Genomic DNA, 20,071 nt, shown 5'->3' on the forward strand with positions numbered 1-20,071 from the left:
GAAGGGTTCCATGGTTTGGATAGCTAAGGGAGAGGGGAACTCAATGGCTCATACGAGGTAGCCTAGGATGGATGGGTTTAGCTAATTGGCTCTGTAATAAGGGGTATTAAGGTATTTTACCTTATCTGCCCAATGGTCGGACCGAGAAGAGACAAAGAAAACTGCGATAACCATAGAATTTAGGTGCGATAGCACACAGCATTATATGTGCTGGATTAACAGTGATTCCACGTGGAGGAGAAAGAGAAGAAAAAAAAAAAAAAAGTAAAGGAAAAAAAAATAAAGGGCCAGGACTGGAGATACGAGAATACTACTATACTATTCAAATACGACAGTACGTGGGATTATAATATTGTAATAACATATTATTCAGAATAAAAAAACGTGACAAACTCCCATAAGTTAGGAGATGGCAAGAATGACCCAATTACAAGGCACGGAAAGGGACTGCCGCCCACGTCCTTCGACAGATGACTATATAGGATAGGCAGTGGAGGTCAATGCATTATGCCTACCGTTTAATCGTGCTTGGGTCATAGAATAGTGAAGCAATCCAGATCAGGATATGTGCAGTGTACGTGAACATATACCAGTGAAATTCACAATTAAAGTGGAGTGTTTGTGTCATGCCTAACAGTACATAACTAGGTCCTACCCTTTGAACTGGTAGAATACAGAATGGTGCCATGGGTTCCAGATCGCGTAAAATCTAGTGCTGCACCCTTTAGATGCGTGAAAAAAATTCTCATGCTCAAATATAGTGTTTACTAAATTTAACCATTCTTTAAAATTCGGTCCATTTTCTGCCATCCAGTATTGCAGTAAGGTACGTTAGAAGAGGGCTCAATTCTCTCGGCATATCTTCTACTTGCCATATCCCCATTACCAAGTTGATGTCCGTGAGGATAGCCTGTGCCACCCCCAGTCCCTCAATCACCTGGCAGACCCTTCCCCAAAAGGAACTAACTCTATTACAGGTCCTCACTAGGTGCCAAAATGTAGCACCGTTCTCACCGCACTTTGGGCATGCATCCGAATCAGAGCCTACTCAGCTTGACCGGAGTCATATACGTTCTATGGAGAATATTAAACTGGACTTGTTGGACCCGTATAGAGTTTGTTGCCCTTTTTGGCATTGCCAAGGCTAACTGCCAATTACTCTCTTTTATGTCAGGGATATCTGAGGCCCATTTCTGCATTAGCTGGATAAGTCCGTCATCAGGGGCAATAGCGGATAGATACTTATAAATTTTTGAGACTCCCTTCCGCAGCGTAAGTTTGCTTAAATATACCTTGATGGGGGTCTCCATTAGCCACCCATCTTTACCCATTGCATATTTAGTAATAGCACTCCTAAGCTGAAGAAATCTAAAAAACATTGACTTGGGTAGTTGATGCTCAACCTGAAGTTGGTCAAAAGATTTAACATTCTTCTCTTGGAATAGCTGACCCAATGAGCGCACACCATATTGAGCTTAGAGTCTCCCAACCTGTTGTCTAGTAATCTCCTGAGCTATAGGCAGGAGAAGAAACGATGAATCTGGGTCCACCCCCGTAAAATTATCCATGCTACATACCACTCTCCATATTCTAACAGCTTGAATTACAATAGGAGGATAGTTTCTATGGAAGGACTTGGATAACAATATTTGTAGCGGCGTAATGCTCGAGTCTACACACCCTATCAACCTAGATAGTTCCATAGACTGCTCTTCAGGCTTGACCCAAGACCTTAGATGGACAAGTTGGGCCGCAAGATAATACCTTTTAAAGTTTGGAAGGGCCAAACCCTCATTATCACAATCTCTCCAAAGAGTGGCTATTTTGACTCTCGGGCGCTTACTACCTCAAATGAACGACAAAATCATGCTGTCCAGCCTTCTAAAATATTCATCCTTAATGTATATTGGAGAGTGTTGTAATAGGTACAGTGTTTTAGGGAGAATTACCATTTTAATCAAGTTCACCCCGCCCTGAACGGATAAGTGAAGTTTGGCCCAGCACTTAAACTTTGTCCTCACCTCCTGAAGCACTGGGGTGATATTATCCTTCAGGAAATCCTCTGCTTTTCCAGAAAGAGTTACCCCTAGATATTTAAAGCTTGAGACCATCGTCAATGGTATGCCGAGCCCACTGTTATACCAGCTATCTTCACCCAAAGCCATGAGATGTGACTTACTCCAATTCACAGTGAGCCCCGACAACTCTCCGAATTTGATCAATTGATCTGCAACCAACGCGATGTCGCTATTTGGATCTGCCAATCCGACCAACAGGTCGTCGGCATATAAAGATACAAGATTATATCTCATATCTCTCATTAAATCAGAATGATGCAGCTTCAATCTTAGCAAACCAGCAAGGGGTTCAATTGCCACTGCGAATATCAACGGGGAGAGGGGACACCCCTGCTAGGTGCCTCTGAATAGGGGAAACGACTGGGAAGTAAATCCGTTAATGGATACCCTTGCACTGGGGTTCTTATACAGCAGTCTCAACCATCTGACAAATCCTGGTCCAAAACCGAATGCTTTGAGGGTGCCCCAGAGGTAGCCCCACTCGACGGAATCGAACGCCTTGTTCGCGTCGAATGAGGCCACCGCGGCGTTCAGCCCTCTTGCATTCGCGTGTTGTATGTACGAGAAGACCCTTCTTACATTGATCAGAGTGGACTTCCCACGCATAAACCCTTATTGATCAGGATGCAGTCTCCTGAATCACCATATTCAGTCGATTTGCCAATACTTTTGCAATTATTTTCGCATCAGTAGGCATTAATGAGATTGGTCTATACGAGTCCACGCATGTCGGGTCTTTACCCTTTTTCAAGATGATCACTATAGATGATTCGACCATAGAGGAGGGCAGATTGACCTCTAACATCATACCTTGGCAGAGTGCCACAACCCAAGGAGCCAGGATTTTGTAAAATTTTTGATACACCTCCCCAGGCAATCCATCTAGGCCGGGGGCTTTACCTAAGGGCAGAGATTTAATTACACTTTCGACTTCTTCAATGGTGATTGGTGCATCTAATAGGCTTTGGGAGTCTGAAGTTAATAGGGGAAGGTGCAATTCTGAAAAGAATTCCTGCAGATCCTCATTACTTGCTTTCTGAACAGATTGATAGACTTTACCAAAATGCGCAACAAATTCGTCCACTATATCAGGGGTGGATGTCAAGATTTCACCCTGCACAGTTCTGATACTCGCTATAACATTGGATGGTCTATCCATTTTTAAAAGAAAGGCCATAAATTTGCCCACTTTATCGGAGCCGGCATGCCACATATGGGAGCGTACAAGGAGTCTACGATAGTTTACTTCCTGGAGATATTCCAGCCACTCTATCTGAGTCTTTTGCCAATCCACCCTATCCGATTCAAGATTGCTAGTCTGAAATACACTTTCTAATTCTAACGTTCTTGCCTCTAGATCCCTTGCTTTCTTTCGGTGCTGGCCCTTGAGATACGAGATCCTCTTAATAAAAACGCCCCGCAGATAAGCCTTAAAGGCGTCCCATGTATAGGCTTTTGAGGACGAACCTTGGTTGAACTCAAAAAAGGCAGAGATTTTGCCCTCAATCTCTGCCTGATCGATCTGGGAGAGCCAGTAGGGCTGGAGCTTCCAATACCTATACCCCACTGGCTCCACCAGGTCCAGCTGCATGACCAAGGGGGAATGGTCCGATATTCCTCGGGCCTTATATTCGATGTGAGTAATTTTATTCAGTAGGGTTTCTGATACAAAAATCAAATCTATCCTAGAAAAGACCCTGTAGGTTGCTGAATAGCAGGAGAATTGGCGGGTATTTGGGTATCTCATTCTCCACAGGTCTTTCCATCCAATCCCATCAATGAAATCTGCAAATCTGTTCCCCCCCTACTGATTATTTTATTAGTCTTTCCCCATCTATCTAGTTGAGGAGAGATAATATTATTAAAGTCACCCAAGCAAATCAGATGGTTATCAGGAAAGGAGGTGGTGAAGTCAACTGCCGCCTTAGCACCTCATAGGGGGAGGGATGTAGAGAACCAGAAGATTTATGCCTACGTGATTGATGCTAGACTCTATGAAAATATATCTGCCGCCAGGGTCGATCATTACATTACGGTTTTCAAAGATTACCGATTTCTTCACTAAAATAGAGACCCCTCTAGAAGAAGATGAGCAGGGAGCTTGGAATGCGGATCCCACCCATGGTCGTTTTAGAGTGGACAGTTTATCCCCACATAGGTAGGTTTCTTGAAGACAAATAATATCGGCCTCCAACGATTTACAGTAATTTAATACTAGAGATCGTTTCACCTTATCGTTGAGGCCTCTAACGTTCCAAGTTACAAATCTAACCATCCCCCCGCTTTCTTATCCTTCTGCCAGGCGCTCTCACTTTGCGCCTCCTCCTCCCCCTCTTCCTTACTCTTCTCCCTTCTCCATATGTGCACTCTGCTTACACAAAAGACTTACATGTAACATAACACCAACTGACACACAATACATACACCCCGCCCCCCCACCCCCACCCTGTACTACCTGGATCCCCTTGCATACCTGGAGCCCCAATCTCCATTCTAAACACTTGCCCTAACACTTAAATCTCAAGAGGCAATTAATTAATGACCACCATTAGCGTGGCCGACTCTCCCCCAACTTATCATTTAAACAGGACTTAACCCTTAGCTATTTCCGACGGACCCCCCCTCATGCATATGGAAAATATACTTAAATGCGAATGGAACAGATGTCAACTCAGAAATCTAGACAACAAATTATCACAGGCATTAGATTACCCTAATCTATTGGTTGGCTAGCGGTTTCCCACCAAGGTAGGACCCGTCTAGCCAATCCGCAGCATCGCCTGAGAGAAAGTTTAAAAAAAAAGAAAAGAGAAAAAATTGAATCGTTCCCTTAACATTCGACTCTCAGTTTTCCTGCAGAGTACACTTAAGTACCAATGGACAACAGACAGCTCAAAAAGCAGGACGAAAAAAAAAAAGTTGTCTCAGGCATTAGATTACAATAGCTCTATTGGTTGGCTAGCGGTTGCCTACCGAGGTGGGACCCGTCTTGCCAAACTGCAGCATCGACTGGGAAGAAGAAAACCTTGATCACCCCATTGACTTTGATTGTCAATTTTCTTACTGAGTGCGCTAAAGTGCAACTGAAGCCAGTGACAGCTCAACAGACAAGACATCAAATTGTCCCGGGCATTAGATTACTATATCTCTATTGGTTGGGAAGCGGTTTTCCACCAGGGTAGGACCCGTCTAGCCTAACCACAGCATCGCCTGAGAAGAAAAAAAAAGAAAAAACCTGGATTCCCCCCATTAACTTTGATTTTCAGTTTTCATGCAGAGTACCCTTAAGTATGAATGAAGTGAATGACAGCTCAGGAGACAAAACAGAAAATTATCACAGGCATTAGAATGCAATAACTCTATTGGTTGGCAAGCAGTATCCTTCTGGGGTAGGACCCGTCTAGCCAAACCGCAACATCGCCTGGGGCGAAAAAAACTTAGTCGCCCCATTGACTTCGATTCTCAGCTTTGAGGGGTAAAGCATGGAATATTTTAAGTCAAGTTCTCTGAGCCTTGCTTTTATGTCTCTAAATTTTGCTCTCTCATGCTGGATTTCGACAGGATAATCCGGGAAAGCAGAGATTTTTTTTGCCCATGTAGCGAAAATCCTCTTTGTTCCTTGCTAGCCGCAGAATACAGTCACGATCTTTAAAATTCAGAATTTTGGCTATTAATGTGCGCGGGGGCCCCCCTAGCGGGGCAGGACGAACCGGCACGCGATGGGCTCTCTCGATCACAAATTGCGCAGAAAATGCATCTCTCCCAAATGTATGTACGAGCCACTTCTCCAGGAATTTTTCAGGATTGCTACCTTCCACTCTCCCCTCAGTGTCCGACATTTTAAGTCGCATGTCTGCCATTTGCCCAGACATAACTTTAATTTGATTTTGGAGAGGAGCCACAACATCCTCCAGGGAGGAGACCCGATTTTCTACTTCTGTAACTCTTTCTCTGATTATTTGGGCATCATGTCGCAACAGTGAGATATCGGATTGAACTTTATTGATCTGCTCCCTCAAATGTATTTCACAGGTATTAACTGCGTCAAGCACCTGCTGTAGTGTTACATCCGTGGGGCGGGGGTCACTCGTTCCCTTAGAGGGGGTAGTCTGTGGGGTATTAATCTGGGAACTGTTCCCTGCCTGGGTCTGTGAGCGTGCATATTTCTCTAGGCGGGTAGCGGCCGCACTCTGGCCAGTTTTGCCCATTTTTATATATATATATATCTCGTCTGCCAACACTCCTTCCTTTCACACCGGCAGTATTTTCAGGGTCTCACCCCCCTGCCAGCTAACCGAAGCTCCTGAGTTGGGGAATATACGAGTCAGAATATGCCCGTAAGGCAAGAATATACTCAGCAGCTAGAGTTTCAGCAGACAACACTTACGACAGCGCTTGAAAGAGAGCATGGACCTTTTTGTAGCCCGAGAGTCCAGTTTATACACCAAAAACCTGCTGCTCCAGCTTTATGTCAGACAGTTAGAACATGCTACTAAGCTTATATTGCCAATATAAAGAAAGTACCTTGAGCCCTTTTCAATAATGGCAGGGAATCCGGCAGGATAGGCTGTCTGGAAATGCTGGCTTCATGTGCTGAACGAGGGGACTGCCACTGTCCTCCCCTGCTGGTTTCACTGAGCTTTCATCTATCACTGGCCAGGGATACAGAGAGAGCTCCAATTCAAAAAGAGAAATGCCCAGCCGTTTTCAACAGGCTGTGCACTGCTGGCGTCTTGTAGTACTGAGGTATCCTCCCGGAGAGGTTTTGCAGCGGCACAGCTCTGGCAGGTAACAGCTGCCGGCGTCGCAGGGCACGTGCAGGAGCCCACAGTGTATGTCAGGCGGGGAGACGTCAAGCGGGATCCAGCTGGTGTTCCAGCACACCTCTGTCTGTGACGCCACTCTGCTGGCGTCTCACTGCTCACCGGGATTCCCGCAAGAAGGTCAGGCAGGGATCACGGACGGAAGCCGGGCAGTTCTCCACTCAGGCAGTGCCGAGCGCCACGGCTAAGACAGCAGCAGATACATGTCCTCCACCGCACCAAAGGGGAAAGGACCCGGGCATCAATAAGCTAGTGTGGCCGCACTAAGCATTCAGTTCTCCCGCATGTAGGTACATGGGAGATACGGAGGGGTCAGGGACTAGGGGAGAGCCGGCATCTACCTCCCTCACACACACGCCACCGTGACCACGCCTCCCCTGGTGATGTTGTCCATATATTGCACATATCAGAAGAGAGTACACACTACAGGTCCACTTTAGATTTAAAACAACAGGCACTATAGTACAGGATACACTTACTGTTGGTAATGACTGGTTTACAAAACAAGCAGAGCCATATTTTAGGCAGACTGACTGCACCATTAAAAGGTAATGAAGATTTAATAGAGTTGTGGGTACAGTTTACATACTATTGGGACACTACACAGGAATAATTATATAACTATACATATTAATAACTATACATAATGGCCAAACATTTCTATATATTAAAATATACTTACCAAGTAGCCAGCCCTCCGGCATTAGGTGGTCCTGAAATCAGTCCCAGAAGGCTGAGTGCCGCAGAATATAGGCATCATGGGAGTCCACTTGGTAGCTTGCAACCGCTCTGAGTATTTTTATGTTGCCATCACATACCACCTGCACATTCAGAGAGCGCCACCCACACCTATTGACACGTAGACGTGTCCCCTCACGTGCGGTTCCCGAAGCCCAATGTGGGTGCAATCTATGGCTCCCAGAATGTTTGGGAATGCTGAGAGACTATAGAAAGCCACCTTAAGGTCCTGCCACTCTGACTCACAGCGTGGGAATCTGATATATGTGCACCAAAACTTTTTGAAAGCAAGCAACACTTGAGTGAAATGCTTAGAGAAAGTGGCTTGTGAGACCCCCAACGACCATGAGGTCACAGGCTGAGTGGAGCCTGTGGCCAAGAAGTAGAGGGCACACATTAATTTCTGCAGCCCAGACACTGCATAGTTGGCACCACCGTAAGGGACCAAATCATCTCTCTTCTGCTCATATAAGTTCAACAGGTTATTGCATTTCAGCCGAAACATCCCCACAACCTGTTGATCTGAGAGGGAGTCCAGGTACAGCCTAGCATGATACCTACGTGAAGCAGGCAGTACTCGGGGTACCTGGATCTGGCGCACAGCTTCCTCCCTCCTCCTGTGCAGCTCCTCCAAATGATCAATAAGCACATGAATAAAAATAGCATGCCCCTTCACCGAATAAAATTCCTGATTTTATTACACCAAATGTAAAACAACAACAATTTTATTTTAAAAGTTCACTTTCCACTTCACCATGAAAAGATGGCGTTTTGCTACACGGTGACACACGGCGAAAACCACTTAGAAAGACGGCAAGAAGTGCACGTTGAATAGGGTGATTCACTTTCTGACCCAAAAAATCACCTTCCAACGCGAAAATAGCACAAATTCGCCATGAAACAGGGCGAATTATCCCCATTGAATACTGCCCCATGAGTCCGCCCGCCCACCCACCCACCCAGGCTGCCTGCATATTTTCCCGGACCCCCGGACCATCACCCAACACCACCCGCGCAGGCTCCATACTCCGCCCAGGCTCCATCGCCCACCCGTCTGGCCACAACGTACCTGTAAGTAAATATGCGTGTGGCCGAGGTGGGTTTTTATATTTGTATGTTTTTGTATTAGGGAAGCCAATCCCGGGATCCCGGTTATCCCGGGATTGGGCATTTTTCAATTCCGAATTCGGGGATTGAAAAAATTCCCCAGGATTGGCATCCCTAGTGGCGAGACAGTTGTTGTCCGGATTCGGAAAAAAATTAGTCCAGACTAAAGATGGATTTTTATGTCTTTTGCCCATGCATGACAATGTGATTTTTCATCCAATGGACAACAACTGTCCCCACAGGTATCTGATTAAAACAACCACATCACCTTCAGAAGCCTACTTCCTCCCCAGTGTCAGATACTCCTCATCCAGGTGTAGTTCTACAGTGGGTACTTGTGTATTATCCCAGCGCCCGGCTATGCTACGTTTTCAGCGTAGTCGGCACCATGGTGTATACTTACCATCCTCCGGGCGGCGATCCCAATGACTCCCCGGCGGCAGCGACAGTTACTCCCCAGCGGCAGCGACGGTCACTCCATGGTGGCAGTGTTCAGTCCCCCTCCTCTCCGTCCGGCACTCTTGTCGGACGCTGTATGTAATTCAGTGTCGTGCCGCTGGAGACGCATCACATGGTTTCCCTGCTCCCCCAGCGGCACTACGCTAATTGCGTACAGCGTCCGTGGCGAGTACCGGAGCAGGGGGACTAGATGTGACTGCCGGGGAGTCACCGTGGATCCTAGCCTGAGTCAGCAGGGATCGACGCGGTGCCCAAGCCGGAGGAGGGTAAATATAGACCAGCCATTTTACCCCCACTATCCACATCATACCCTCACTATCCACGTCATACCCCCAGTATCCACGTCGGCATCGAGTTGATTTTATAAAGTGTGGCGAGAGCAGCAAGCCACCGAGCCTGAAGTGTGGCAAGCACAGCGAGCCCCGCGAGGGAATGCGTATCTGCGTCCCCTTGCGGGGCTCGCTGCACTCGCTGCGCTTCGGGCTCGGTGGCTCACTGCACTCGCCACACTTTATAAAATCAACTCCACGCCGACGTGGATCCTGGGGGTATGACGTGGATAGTGGGGATATTAAGCATTGTGTACAGTATTTTTAGGGCTCCAGAGCCACTTACGTAGTTTATGTAGCCAGCATAGTGCTGTATTGGTTTTCTGAATATACCACTATGTAAACTACGTAATGGGCGCCATGATAATACACAAGTAACCTACATTGACATCCTCAATCTCAATGTCAGCAACTGGATTGGCGGTGCTCCTCCCAGCACTTGCAGAGGGTGTGCGAATGGTGGAAGGAGCCTTCTCTTCCTGTACAGTGTTGGGAAGGTCAGGCCTCGACATCGCAGCCACGTACAAACTTGGACTCTCCTTGAGGATATGAGATACTTGTGCTTTAACCAGTCTTCGTTTTTTTTCTAAAGGTAGGAGGGCTTCCATATTCATGAGAAGCGAAACCACCAGTCATGAACATATACAGTACCAAGGCCTTTCCTTGCCACTTAGTAGTGTAAATGGCATATGGTAAATTTTAAGTTCCCATTAACTGATTTGACTTTTTTTTCTTTGCGTTAGATTTTTTTGTTATTGTTTTTTTTCAGGCCCTCTATGACATTGAGCCTTAGCAGACGATGTTTATGTACTTACATCGTCAATGTCATGACTGGTGGCAGAAGCTTTAACACTGGTAATAGGAAGCAGTTCCTGGTCTTTAAATTGTGTGTCCTCCATTTCTCTATAAGGTAATCTGAAGAAATGTCACCCCACACTCCCATGGTTCCTAAAGCACCTCCCACAAGTTGGATTGGCTTGATGGGCACTTCTAGCATACCATGCGGTCAAGCTGCTCCCACAACAGCTCAACGGGGTTGTGATCTGGTGAATGCTCTGGCCTCTCCATTACAGACAGAATACCAGCTGGCTTCTTCTTCCCTAAATAGTTATTGCATAATTTGGAGGCGTGCTTTGGGTCATTGGCCCTTATTCTAGTTGATTCGGACAGATGCGTATTTCGGACAGGAAATGAGTGTTCTTAGCCCCGCCTACCGTACGGATCGCTCACACCATCCGAATGCAGTAAGACGCCGAGCGTACGAACCGCGAGTGGATGTTTCATGTGAAAACCTCCTCCATCTGTGGGAACCTCCCCCATCCTCCGATGGTCGCCAACCATCGAATGATGGACCGAGCGGTCAGACAGCACTAGTGTTCCACACCACTCGGACATTATTTCCTATGAAAGCAGGGATATGGGCGGGCAGCTGACATCCGGCTATGTCAGTTGTCCACCCCCCACACGTGCGTCAGACCCAGCGTTTTCATGAGAACACCCATAAAACGCAGGGCTACGCATATGGCAATGAGCCCAAACAGCCCTTCACGCCTCTCTCCACCCCCTGCTTGGATGGTTCAGTAAGATTGTTTTCTGCACAGACCTCACTCCGTGTTCGGACGTGCATGGCGTTTGCACATGCGCAGATACCAAATATCGGCCGTCCAACAGCACATGGAGCCGGCCGACTCAATCAGAATAAGGGCCTTTGTCCTGTTGGCGGAGGAAATTGGCTCCTGGCATAGAAGAGGGGGCCCGGCGGGAGGAGGCTGCACACGGGCCTCCTCCTCTCTTAAAGCACCTCTGGCTCTGATCAAATGGGGGTATTTATCAAAGTCTAAAAAATAGATTTATTTCTGAGAGATAAAGTACTAACCAATCAGTTTATAATTTACATTCTACAGACAGAGTAATTGAAATGACCGGAGCTGATTGATATTTTGAGTGAAATTTAATAGGATGAGAGATTCAGAAATTGAGAGATTTGGTAAGAAATCTCCATTTTTTTCAAAGCTTACACGGCAAAATCAAACTGGTTTTGCCATGCAAATGATTGACGCTTTCAAAAATCTGGAGATTTCTTACCAAAACTCTCACATCCTGAATCTCTCATCGTATTAAATTTCCCACTTTATCTCTTAAGCTGTATAGACACTAAGTGATATTTGAAACAATATTGATCATGCTTTCCCCTCCTGAACGATCATTTAAAATTTTGCTTAGTTTATATGCTAAATATTGGCACGGGGGCACATTGTTAATGAGGCAGCATGGCCCCTGCCACCCCCCTCCAGCTGCCCCCTGGCAGCATTGGCAAGTGTGTATGCAATTTCTGATGCCGGCACTCCTCCTTGTCCCTGCCACTGCTAATATTGCCGGGAACACACATTGGGGTTTATTCAGGTTGGTTTGCAAAAGCAAACTCCTTCTTTAATGGACAAAACCATGTGCACTGCAGGTGGGGCTGATGTAACATATGCAAACATGTAACTCTCTCTGCACATGTTACATCAGCCCCACCTGCAGTGCACATGGTTTTGTCCATTAAAGAAGGAGTTTGCTTTTGCAAACCAACCTGAATCAACCCCAATGTGTACCAGGCAATATTGGCAGCGGCAGGGACAAGGAGGTGTGCTGGCATCAGAATTTTGCTTTTGCAAACCAACCAGAATCACCCCTTAAGTGCCATAAATTACAATAGTCAAAGACACACAAACATCATAAATTATTAATTGGGTTTCCATATAAATACTATTACGCACTGTAAATCAAAATGCCACAAATGCTTCATAATAAAGACATTTGGAGAAACAAATTCTATTCTATTTTACAGCCAGCCACAGAAATTAATATTTAATTATGCAATCAATAACAATAGAGTTGGTTGGCCAATTGGCAGTCCCCAGGGGATTTTTGAGGCCACAGTTGTACAAAGAACCTTGATACACTGTATTGCATGATAACATTGTAGATCTAGCCCCAGAAATAATAAGCTATTGGTCAGGGCTGCCATCAGAAATTTTGGAGCCCGGGACTCATTTCCAGTCTGGGCCCCCGGCCCCCTCCTCACTTGACTCCTGCTTCCACATCTCCTCTTCTGCTGAGCTGCAGCCCGGAGGTCCTGGAGCGCAGGTTTCCTCCTGATTGGCCCAAAAGTCAGTGCAGCATTTTAATTGGCTGATGGCATCCTGGGTTAAATAAACCTGCTCTCCAGGACCTGCTTTGTTCAGCGCACTGAGCGCAGCGCAGTGGAGGCAGTCGGGGGGTTGCGTTGGGCTAAATGACCTGTCCTGGCCCTTACAGAGGCCAGGGCCTGGGACAGCTGTACCCATAGCACCCCCCTATTGGTGGCCTATTGGTAGCCAGTGGTGTAACTAGATACTGGTAAGCTCCAGAGCAAAAGTTTGTATGGGCCAATATATACCACCTAGTGTTGAAAAATGTATATACTGTAACTCTTGGTACTTTGACAGGGAAGGTTGGCCCCTCTCAGCTCTGGGCCCCATAGCAGCTGCACTCCGGCCTTCACCTATAGTAGTTAGTTATGCCCTTGTGGGTAGAACTTTTCATAAAACGTGAACTGCACTAATGCTGCCAATACACGTATGAGATATTGCATGCAACCATTCAATTTGGACCACATTATTTTTTTTTTTTATTCAATCTTTATTTATACATTTTTTTTTCCAATAAAAGAGGAATATGTAGGAAATCAGATATTATATCGAAGAACTGTATACAGTAGCTGGGTACTTACAGGGACATCTCCTGTACGCAGACAGGATTATAATACATTGTGTACGTAAGAGATAATGTATTATAATTTCGACCACATCTATCGAATGATTGTATGCACAGTTTGTGTACCATTCGATGCGAATCGCGGGCATGCCGGTCGGATCTCGTGTCTCATGGTCTTATGTTCTGCACATAATATTTATCGAATTGTACGTGTGGTCGAATGATGTTCACATTCGATTTTTCTAAATGCGATGTTCGATTCCTGAAGATTTCTGGTCACTTCCTGGCCACTCCTCTTCCACCCACTGTGCACAGATCTCTTTGATAATTTGGTGTGGTTTTTACAGCATTCGATGAAATCGCATTCAATCATGCGATCCAGCCCAATTTTTTTATCACAAGGGGCATTTGATAAATCGCATGATTGTCTGCACAATTGTACTCCAAAAAAAGCATTTGTGATGCGATTTATCAAAAGGTGAGCTTCAAGGGAAATCGAACCCGATATCACGTAAAATGCAATCACAAAAGTGTATGGGTGGCATAACAGTCATAACAGTAACATTACACAAACACTACCTGCATTTAAATGTAGTGCCATTCCAGATGTAAACATAAAATCCTATTTATAGACTAGCTTGTTCTGCAATACTTTATCAAATTGTTAGCATAGTTTCGTCAACTGGGCAATGTAACAGCTTACAAATACACATTCGTTGGGAGATTCACATGCATGACTGCAAATAACCTGTGGTATGCAATGCTCTCCATAACACAACCTGCAGTTCCACACTGATCCCCCACCAGTGAGGCATAGCACAGAACTAATCCAAAGCAGAATGCCATTACACGGCCGAGGGCATTTGCTTAGTTGCAATCCCCTCACACACATATTTATACTGGAGATTTTAACCCTTAACTGGAAGCACAGCAGTGATGCATCCTCGCACTCGCAGTACTGCTGCAGAATATGTGTGTAGGGGGAGTGTTAATGACCATTCATGTTCTCATGCGACGATTTCCCTTTAAATATGGGTGGAGCTTGTAGTACACAGAAGACATCATGATGAGGGTAGTTGTGGCGTAAACAGCCAATGAGAGCGGGTCCATTGGAGTCCAACGTACCCCAAGAGGAGCAGAGCTAGCAGCAGAGCAGAGAGGGATGCTGCAGCAGCACAGGGCTGTCCCACTGCAGAACAGCTGCAGAGCACAGGGAGCTGGAACTATCCCTTCATCAGGACCAGTTGACAGGTAAAGGGATCTGAGAACTGACCTCTATCCCTATGGAAGGAGAGTTGTCCTTCAGGACCACACATTGTACATGGAAGTGCCACTTCTAGAGTGTTTTGTCCATAGCTCTGCGGACACAGGGAACTGTCCTTCAGCATTCCTAAGTAGTAGCTATGCTGTGCCTATCTACTTCCCCAGCCCATACAGAGGAGTTCTCCTCCTGCACAGCAGCACAGCACTGGGAATAGCACAGACACACACACACAAATCATCTGGCAGTACATGAGCCGCCCCTCTCCTCAGGTAGAGCCCGTTCTCCTGCGCATTGTGCAGCTACAGTGTAGTCTACAAGATGCCATATTACAGCAACGTGCTGTCTATTACCTGCAGTACCAAATCTGCAGGAATAGGGGGTGTCTACCAAATCCCTCACATGATGCTCCAGTAGCAGAGAGAGCAGAGCAAGCCTTTCCCAGGCAGCTTCCTACCCATGCCAGGCACGGCATGTCTGCAGCCCCGTCACCCCTTGCCCCCCAGCCGCAGCACATAGAGCCACCCTCCTCTGTCTGGCCCGCTGGAGCGCTCTCCTGAGCAGCAGCAGCAGCAGCGTTACCCGTGCTAATAGTGGGGGGAGGGACTCGGGCTGGAGACAGGAGACATTGCAGCATTGACCAATCTACAAGACCAGGGTGGGCTCCTCGGCTGCGGCAGTGCGGCGAATGCCACGGAAACTTCTCTCGTTTCCACCCAAGACGAGACAACATAGAGAGAGATGTCATTGTAAGGCAATTAGCAGCCCATGTCCTGGAGAAGTGTGCCTGCATACTGCTATACCAGAAGATTAACCCTATGTGGCTTGGTTTCCAGTTCGCAGCATGGGTGAGTGGGTGGATAATGGGGTATTGGGGAGGTACAGGTATCAGTTGCTTACCCCACGCTTTGCCCATGGGGCCTGAATATCTCAATAGAACACAATTTGTCCAATTGCCAGCAAATTGCGTCAGTGGCGCCCAGTTAGCGTGTTGTGAGACATCCGTGTATGAACAGTGAGCAGTTATGGGAACATGCTGCCACAGGAGAAATGACTGTGTATTGCAGGGGATGAGACTAGTGTGATGCTGTATATGGGGTAGTCATACTGTATACCGCATCAAATAAAAAAAGCGTTGTCGTAGAGGTTCATTTCGCCGGTTTGTTTCTATTTATTACCAGTAGAACGTGCGTGTTTGTCTGCAGAAAGTTGTCAGAGGATGATTGCTGCGGGGAAGATCGGTCTGTGCATGTCATATACATGGGTACCTGGTGCAGACCTGGAATGCAATGCATCTTCTCTGCAGCAAGTACGTGTGTTATAGTATGGCAGTGCCAGGCTTGGGGGGCTTCATTAGGGCTCTGAATAATGTCATTAGAAATTTGAGGACAAGAAATGAAACTCAGTTCAGAGATAAAGATGGCATGAATAATGCATGGGTTATAAGTAAGGAAAGCTAGTATTACTTTGAGGGAGCTTGTCTAGCAGAATGGAAGGAAGGTGTTTGGAATTGAGGGCGAGGGGCAGAAAAAGTAGAATGTAATAGGTAGTCATTTCTTAGCTTGGTGTCATTAATGTCATTGTGTGATGTATCGCTGCTGCATAATTGTATACTATATATCTATGCTACACTGATATATTAATGTGTGGCAGTGCAGTTTAATGCAGAGCACTAATGCATTTGGGTATATGCCTTGGCACATTCCTATACAGTATGTCCTTCCATTTGCATTTGTTTATGTCTGTCCTCAGGATTTTATTTGACATCTGTCTGGTTTTGTCATCTATAATGCTCCTCCCATGTTTGTATGATGTATATACTTTCACCAAATGTAATCTCTAGCCCCACACTCCCACAATGACCTTTATCCTGTCAATCTTCAGCTTGAAATGTGGTTGTCCACCCAGAGGTTGTCATCATGAGTTACAGGTGCCACACCAAGCAGGTTCTGTTTAATCCCCAGGGCTAGTAGAGATGATTAGATTACCAGGTGATTTTACAGAGAGCATAAACTAGCAGCAGATAACAATCTGTGTGTCTGTATTCTGCTGAAAACCATTTGAAGGACATGGTATGCTATTAAGGAATACAGCTTTCTGACCATGCCCTTCTCAACTCATTCTAGTTTCCTGTGGAAACTAATTCTACCTGTTCTTAGTTATCCCTGTCATGTGATTCCATTCAACAGAATGTTCTCTATCCTTGTAGAATCATAACCTATGACTTCGACTTCTTCACCTTCAACTTGCTACATTCATTTGGGCTTTTGTTTATTCTGTACTGATTTTCCAACATGGGCATTCCCACAATTTATTTATCTTGAGTTTTCAACTATATGGTCTTTACCTTCCCTAGTCTTGTAACTTATTGGTCATTCTATTTTCTTGCCAGCCCTGTCATTCTCTGTTGTTATTGCAAAAAGCTCTATATTATCTCTTGTTATTGCAAAAAGCTCTAGATAACCTCTTGTAATTGCAAAAAAGCACTATCGAGTTCTAGTTATTCCAGGCAAATGGGCAGTGTGAAGTGATCTGATACCCTCGGAACTGCTTGTGTACAGATTCCTACCACTGATTTGTATATCCTTCTATATGTAAAATCACATTATATCTCTTTGGGGTAGTATTTCATTGTAGTCATTTTTAAAATCATATAGACCCATGACCTTCCCTGTTTCAGTGGCCATTATTTCCAGTTTTCTGATTTCCACGTTGCCAGTTGTATAAACCTTAATGCTTATTTATGTCCCAGCTTAAAAGCTTACTTCACTGGGGCTTATTACAAGGACTTGTTCGTCTTTCATTACTTTGTTATTAAACAGATTGTTTTCTTGAACACAGCAAACACGTTTCACATATTTTGCTGATTGTATTTACATAATGTGTGGAAAAAGCAGGAAACAGGGGCAGTAGAAGAAAGATGCAAAGGAATTTATTGAGTCCTCTTAAGCTGGGTATACACCATGCAACAGTCAACCCAGCAAAGCTGCAATGCAATGTAATGACAGATCGCATCCACTGTACACACTTAAACGATGCACTGTACTACAGAGCAATGTATCACAACTGGGTGACAGCATGCCCTATGCAGCCAACGCCAGTCATAAGACTGCTCCAAGTCAGGTGGATAGGCCAGCTCCATGACACTACTGCTAGCCAGATACAGGGTCAGCGAGAGTACCACCCCCAGCACCAGCAACATCAGCCATCTTATGGCCCTGGCTGCAAGTATCAACCAGGTTGGCCATGGAATTGTCCTATTGGACATGCAGCACAACCCATGGGATTATTCAATGAATGATGGTCAGGAACGACACTATATGATGTGTACATTATATAGTTCTGATCTGCATTGGAATAATATATTGTACTCAGCTAGTGCTACTTGGTTCCTTAATACTTTATACTTGTAACACTAGGGAGTATATTTAAAATAGGAGAGTATATTTTCTTATCGCTGCATACAGTATAACCGCTATAAGATTTTTTTGCAGGGGGGATTCAGCAGAAAGACCTTGCAGCGTTGCAGTGATGTAGCTGTCATAGTCACTTTACTGGCAGTATTCAATCTGCACAAGTGCAGCTATAATGCCATCCACAGGGATGAGAGCAGCGGGGACATATGGGCCTACAGTATTTAGGCTTTTGTATTTATCAGTGATATCTCCTAACTAGGCTAACAGGGTAGATTGCAGTAAAGGAGTGATGCAGCCTGGCTCTGTTTGTCAAGCTCTGAAAGTTGCAGCTTTTCAGAGCTTGGCCTTTTGATTAACGCCATCTGAAGATAGTGTTAAGTCTTATATCCCCATAGAGGCCTCTTCTGATCCCTCTCCGACAGTCTCTATCCAATATTGTGCTCATCTTCACAGGACCTTATGGCTGTGATGCACCGCCAGAAATTGCAATAAATTAATACAGTAGCTATTACTTTTAAGGTCTTTGCTGGGATAGCCTCTTATTGGAGCTCATGTCTTTGTTTTAACGAGTTCATAGATAGCAAAAAAAGATCATTTATTATTGATGCAATATGCAGTGATAAGGAATGTAATTAACGGAACCCCATTCCAGTTTTTTTTTAAATAAACAGGCCCCATGGGAACAGAGCTATGAGGGTAAAGCTCTGATAAGCTTTTTTGGAGCTTGGTAATTTTCCCAGACTGCTGTCCTCATTGTGAATAATGAGGGCTACAGTGCAGTATTATTTTGCATAACGCAGTTATCTCCTGCATCAGGCTTATGCTAAATAGTAGGGATACAGCTGTTTTTTCATGATTTCCACTTAAATAAATAGACCCCCTGGAATCAAGTCTCCTAAAAAAGCATGCTAGAACCAACATATAACACTACAGAACAAGTAAAAGGGTTTCGGGCTATCCAAGCAGCAGTGACTGTCTGCTCAGATCATGAATTACCCAGCTGTAAAGGAGGTCTCCATGACAAAGGAAATTATTGCTGATCAGGGATTCCTCAGAACACTGTGCAGACAGAGGAAGTTGAAACAACCCTAAAGGGCCACAAAACTATGGTGCCTATTTATTAATGTGAGAAAAGCTCTTTCTCTGGTGTTTACATTGGAGAAAGAGCTTTTCTTTATTTCTGAAAAGGTTAACACTGGAGAGATTTCTCTGGTGCTCAGTTACTTAGTGCCGCTTACATCTGTACCCATAAATCTCTATGGAGACAGAGGCATATGTCACTTCATCAAGCAACAGCATCTTCAGCTGGCATTACCCTTATACCCAGCAATGGCAACCTACAAATGTGGAGAGTGTGGGCTGGTTGTGCATACACATTTTCTTGCAACAGTTTGACGTTAGTGTTAGGCTGTTAGGAACGGAAAGAAAACACTTTTAGGCAGGGTTGCCTACCTGACTCTTTCCTTCGGGGAGAAAATGTTCTGTTCCTGGACATCCCTGGTAATGTAGGATTGCCATCACCTGTGGGGAGCTAGGTAATTGATAATAAGGGGGTTCACCACAGGTGCTGGCAATCATACATTACCAGGGAAGTCCAGGAACAGAGCATTTTCTCCCACATGGAGAGGGTCAGGTAGACAACCCTGATTTTAGGGGAGCCCCAGATTGGTTATATGTGGCATAACTAAGGGGTAGATTTATTCTAAAGTACCAGCCACATTATCACTTCACAAAGCTTAATAAATCTGCATCTAAGATCTGTATATTGTTTAGATAAGTGGTGATACATATTATTAGTTTGCCGGAGCCTTTACAGCTGAGTAGGAATTTGCATTTATAAATCTAGATATCTTGCCAGTGGGTTGATAAAATAATTGTAAACCTCAAGAAAATAAAGTAGTTTTTGGTATAGCTGACATTCATATTAAGGATATTGCCACATGGTGCTTTTCAAAGTCAGGTTTTTCCAGTGACATCATATGTTTACTTGAAACACTCTTTTCTGTAAAAAAATAATCTAAGTAAACAATTTCTTAGCTTTTCATCGGAAAATTTGTGCCCTGGGAGTTATCTGGGCAATCCCCCATTCTGTCAGTGCCTGGGTCAGGTGTATGGAGAA

The 20,071-nt window shown here is 45.1% G+C and overlaps 1 protein-coding gene across 3 annotated transcripts in view; it reads left to right on the plus strand.

Annotated features, from left to right (window-relative positions):
* Positions 1-14,345: 14,345 nt before the first annotated feature.
* The window catches only part of KCNN1 (potassium calcium-activated channel subfamily N member 1), a 144,673-nt gene continuing 138,947 nt past the window's right edge, over positions 14,346-20,071 (plus strand). Inside the window, exon 1 of one of the 3 annotated variants that reach the window (XM_083181833.1) lies at positions 14,346-14,526. Coding sequence is in view for 2 of the 3 variants with exons in the window: in XM_083181841.1 (XP_083037967.1) it covers positions 15,355-15,384 (30 nt within the window). In the remaining variant the exon portion in view is untranslated. Of the gene's footprint in view, positions 14,527-14,844; positions 15,385-20,071 lie in introns of those variants that run through there. The other 2 variants (XM_083181841.1, XM_083181823.1) reach the window with 2 other exon arrangements.

This window comes from Crinia signifera, chromosome 1 (assembly GCF_055691185.1).
Source record: "Crinia signifera chromosome 1, ASM5569118v1, whole genome shotgun sequence".
Taxonomy (NCBI): Eukaryota; Metazoa; Chordata; class Amphibia; order Anura; family Myobatrachidae; genus Crinia; species Crinia signifera.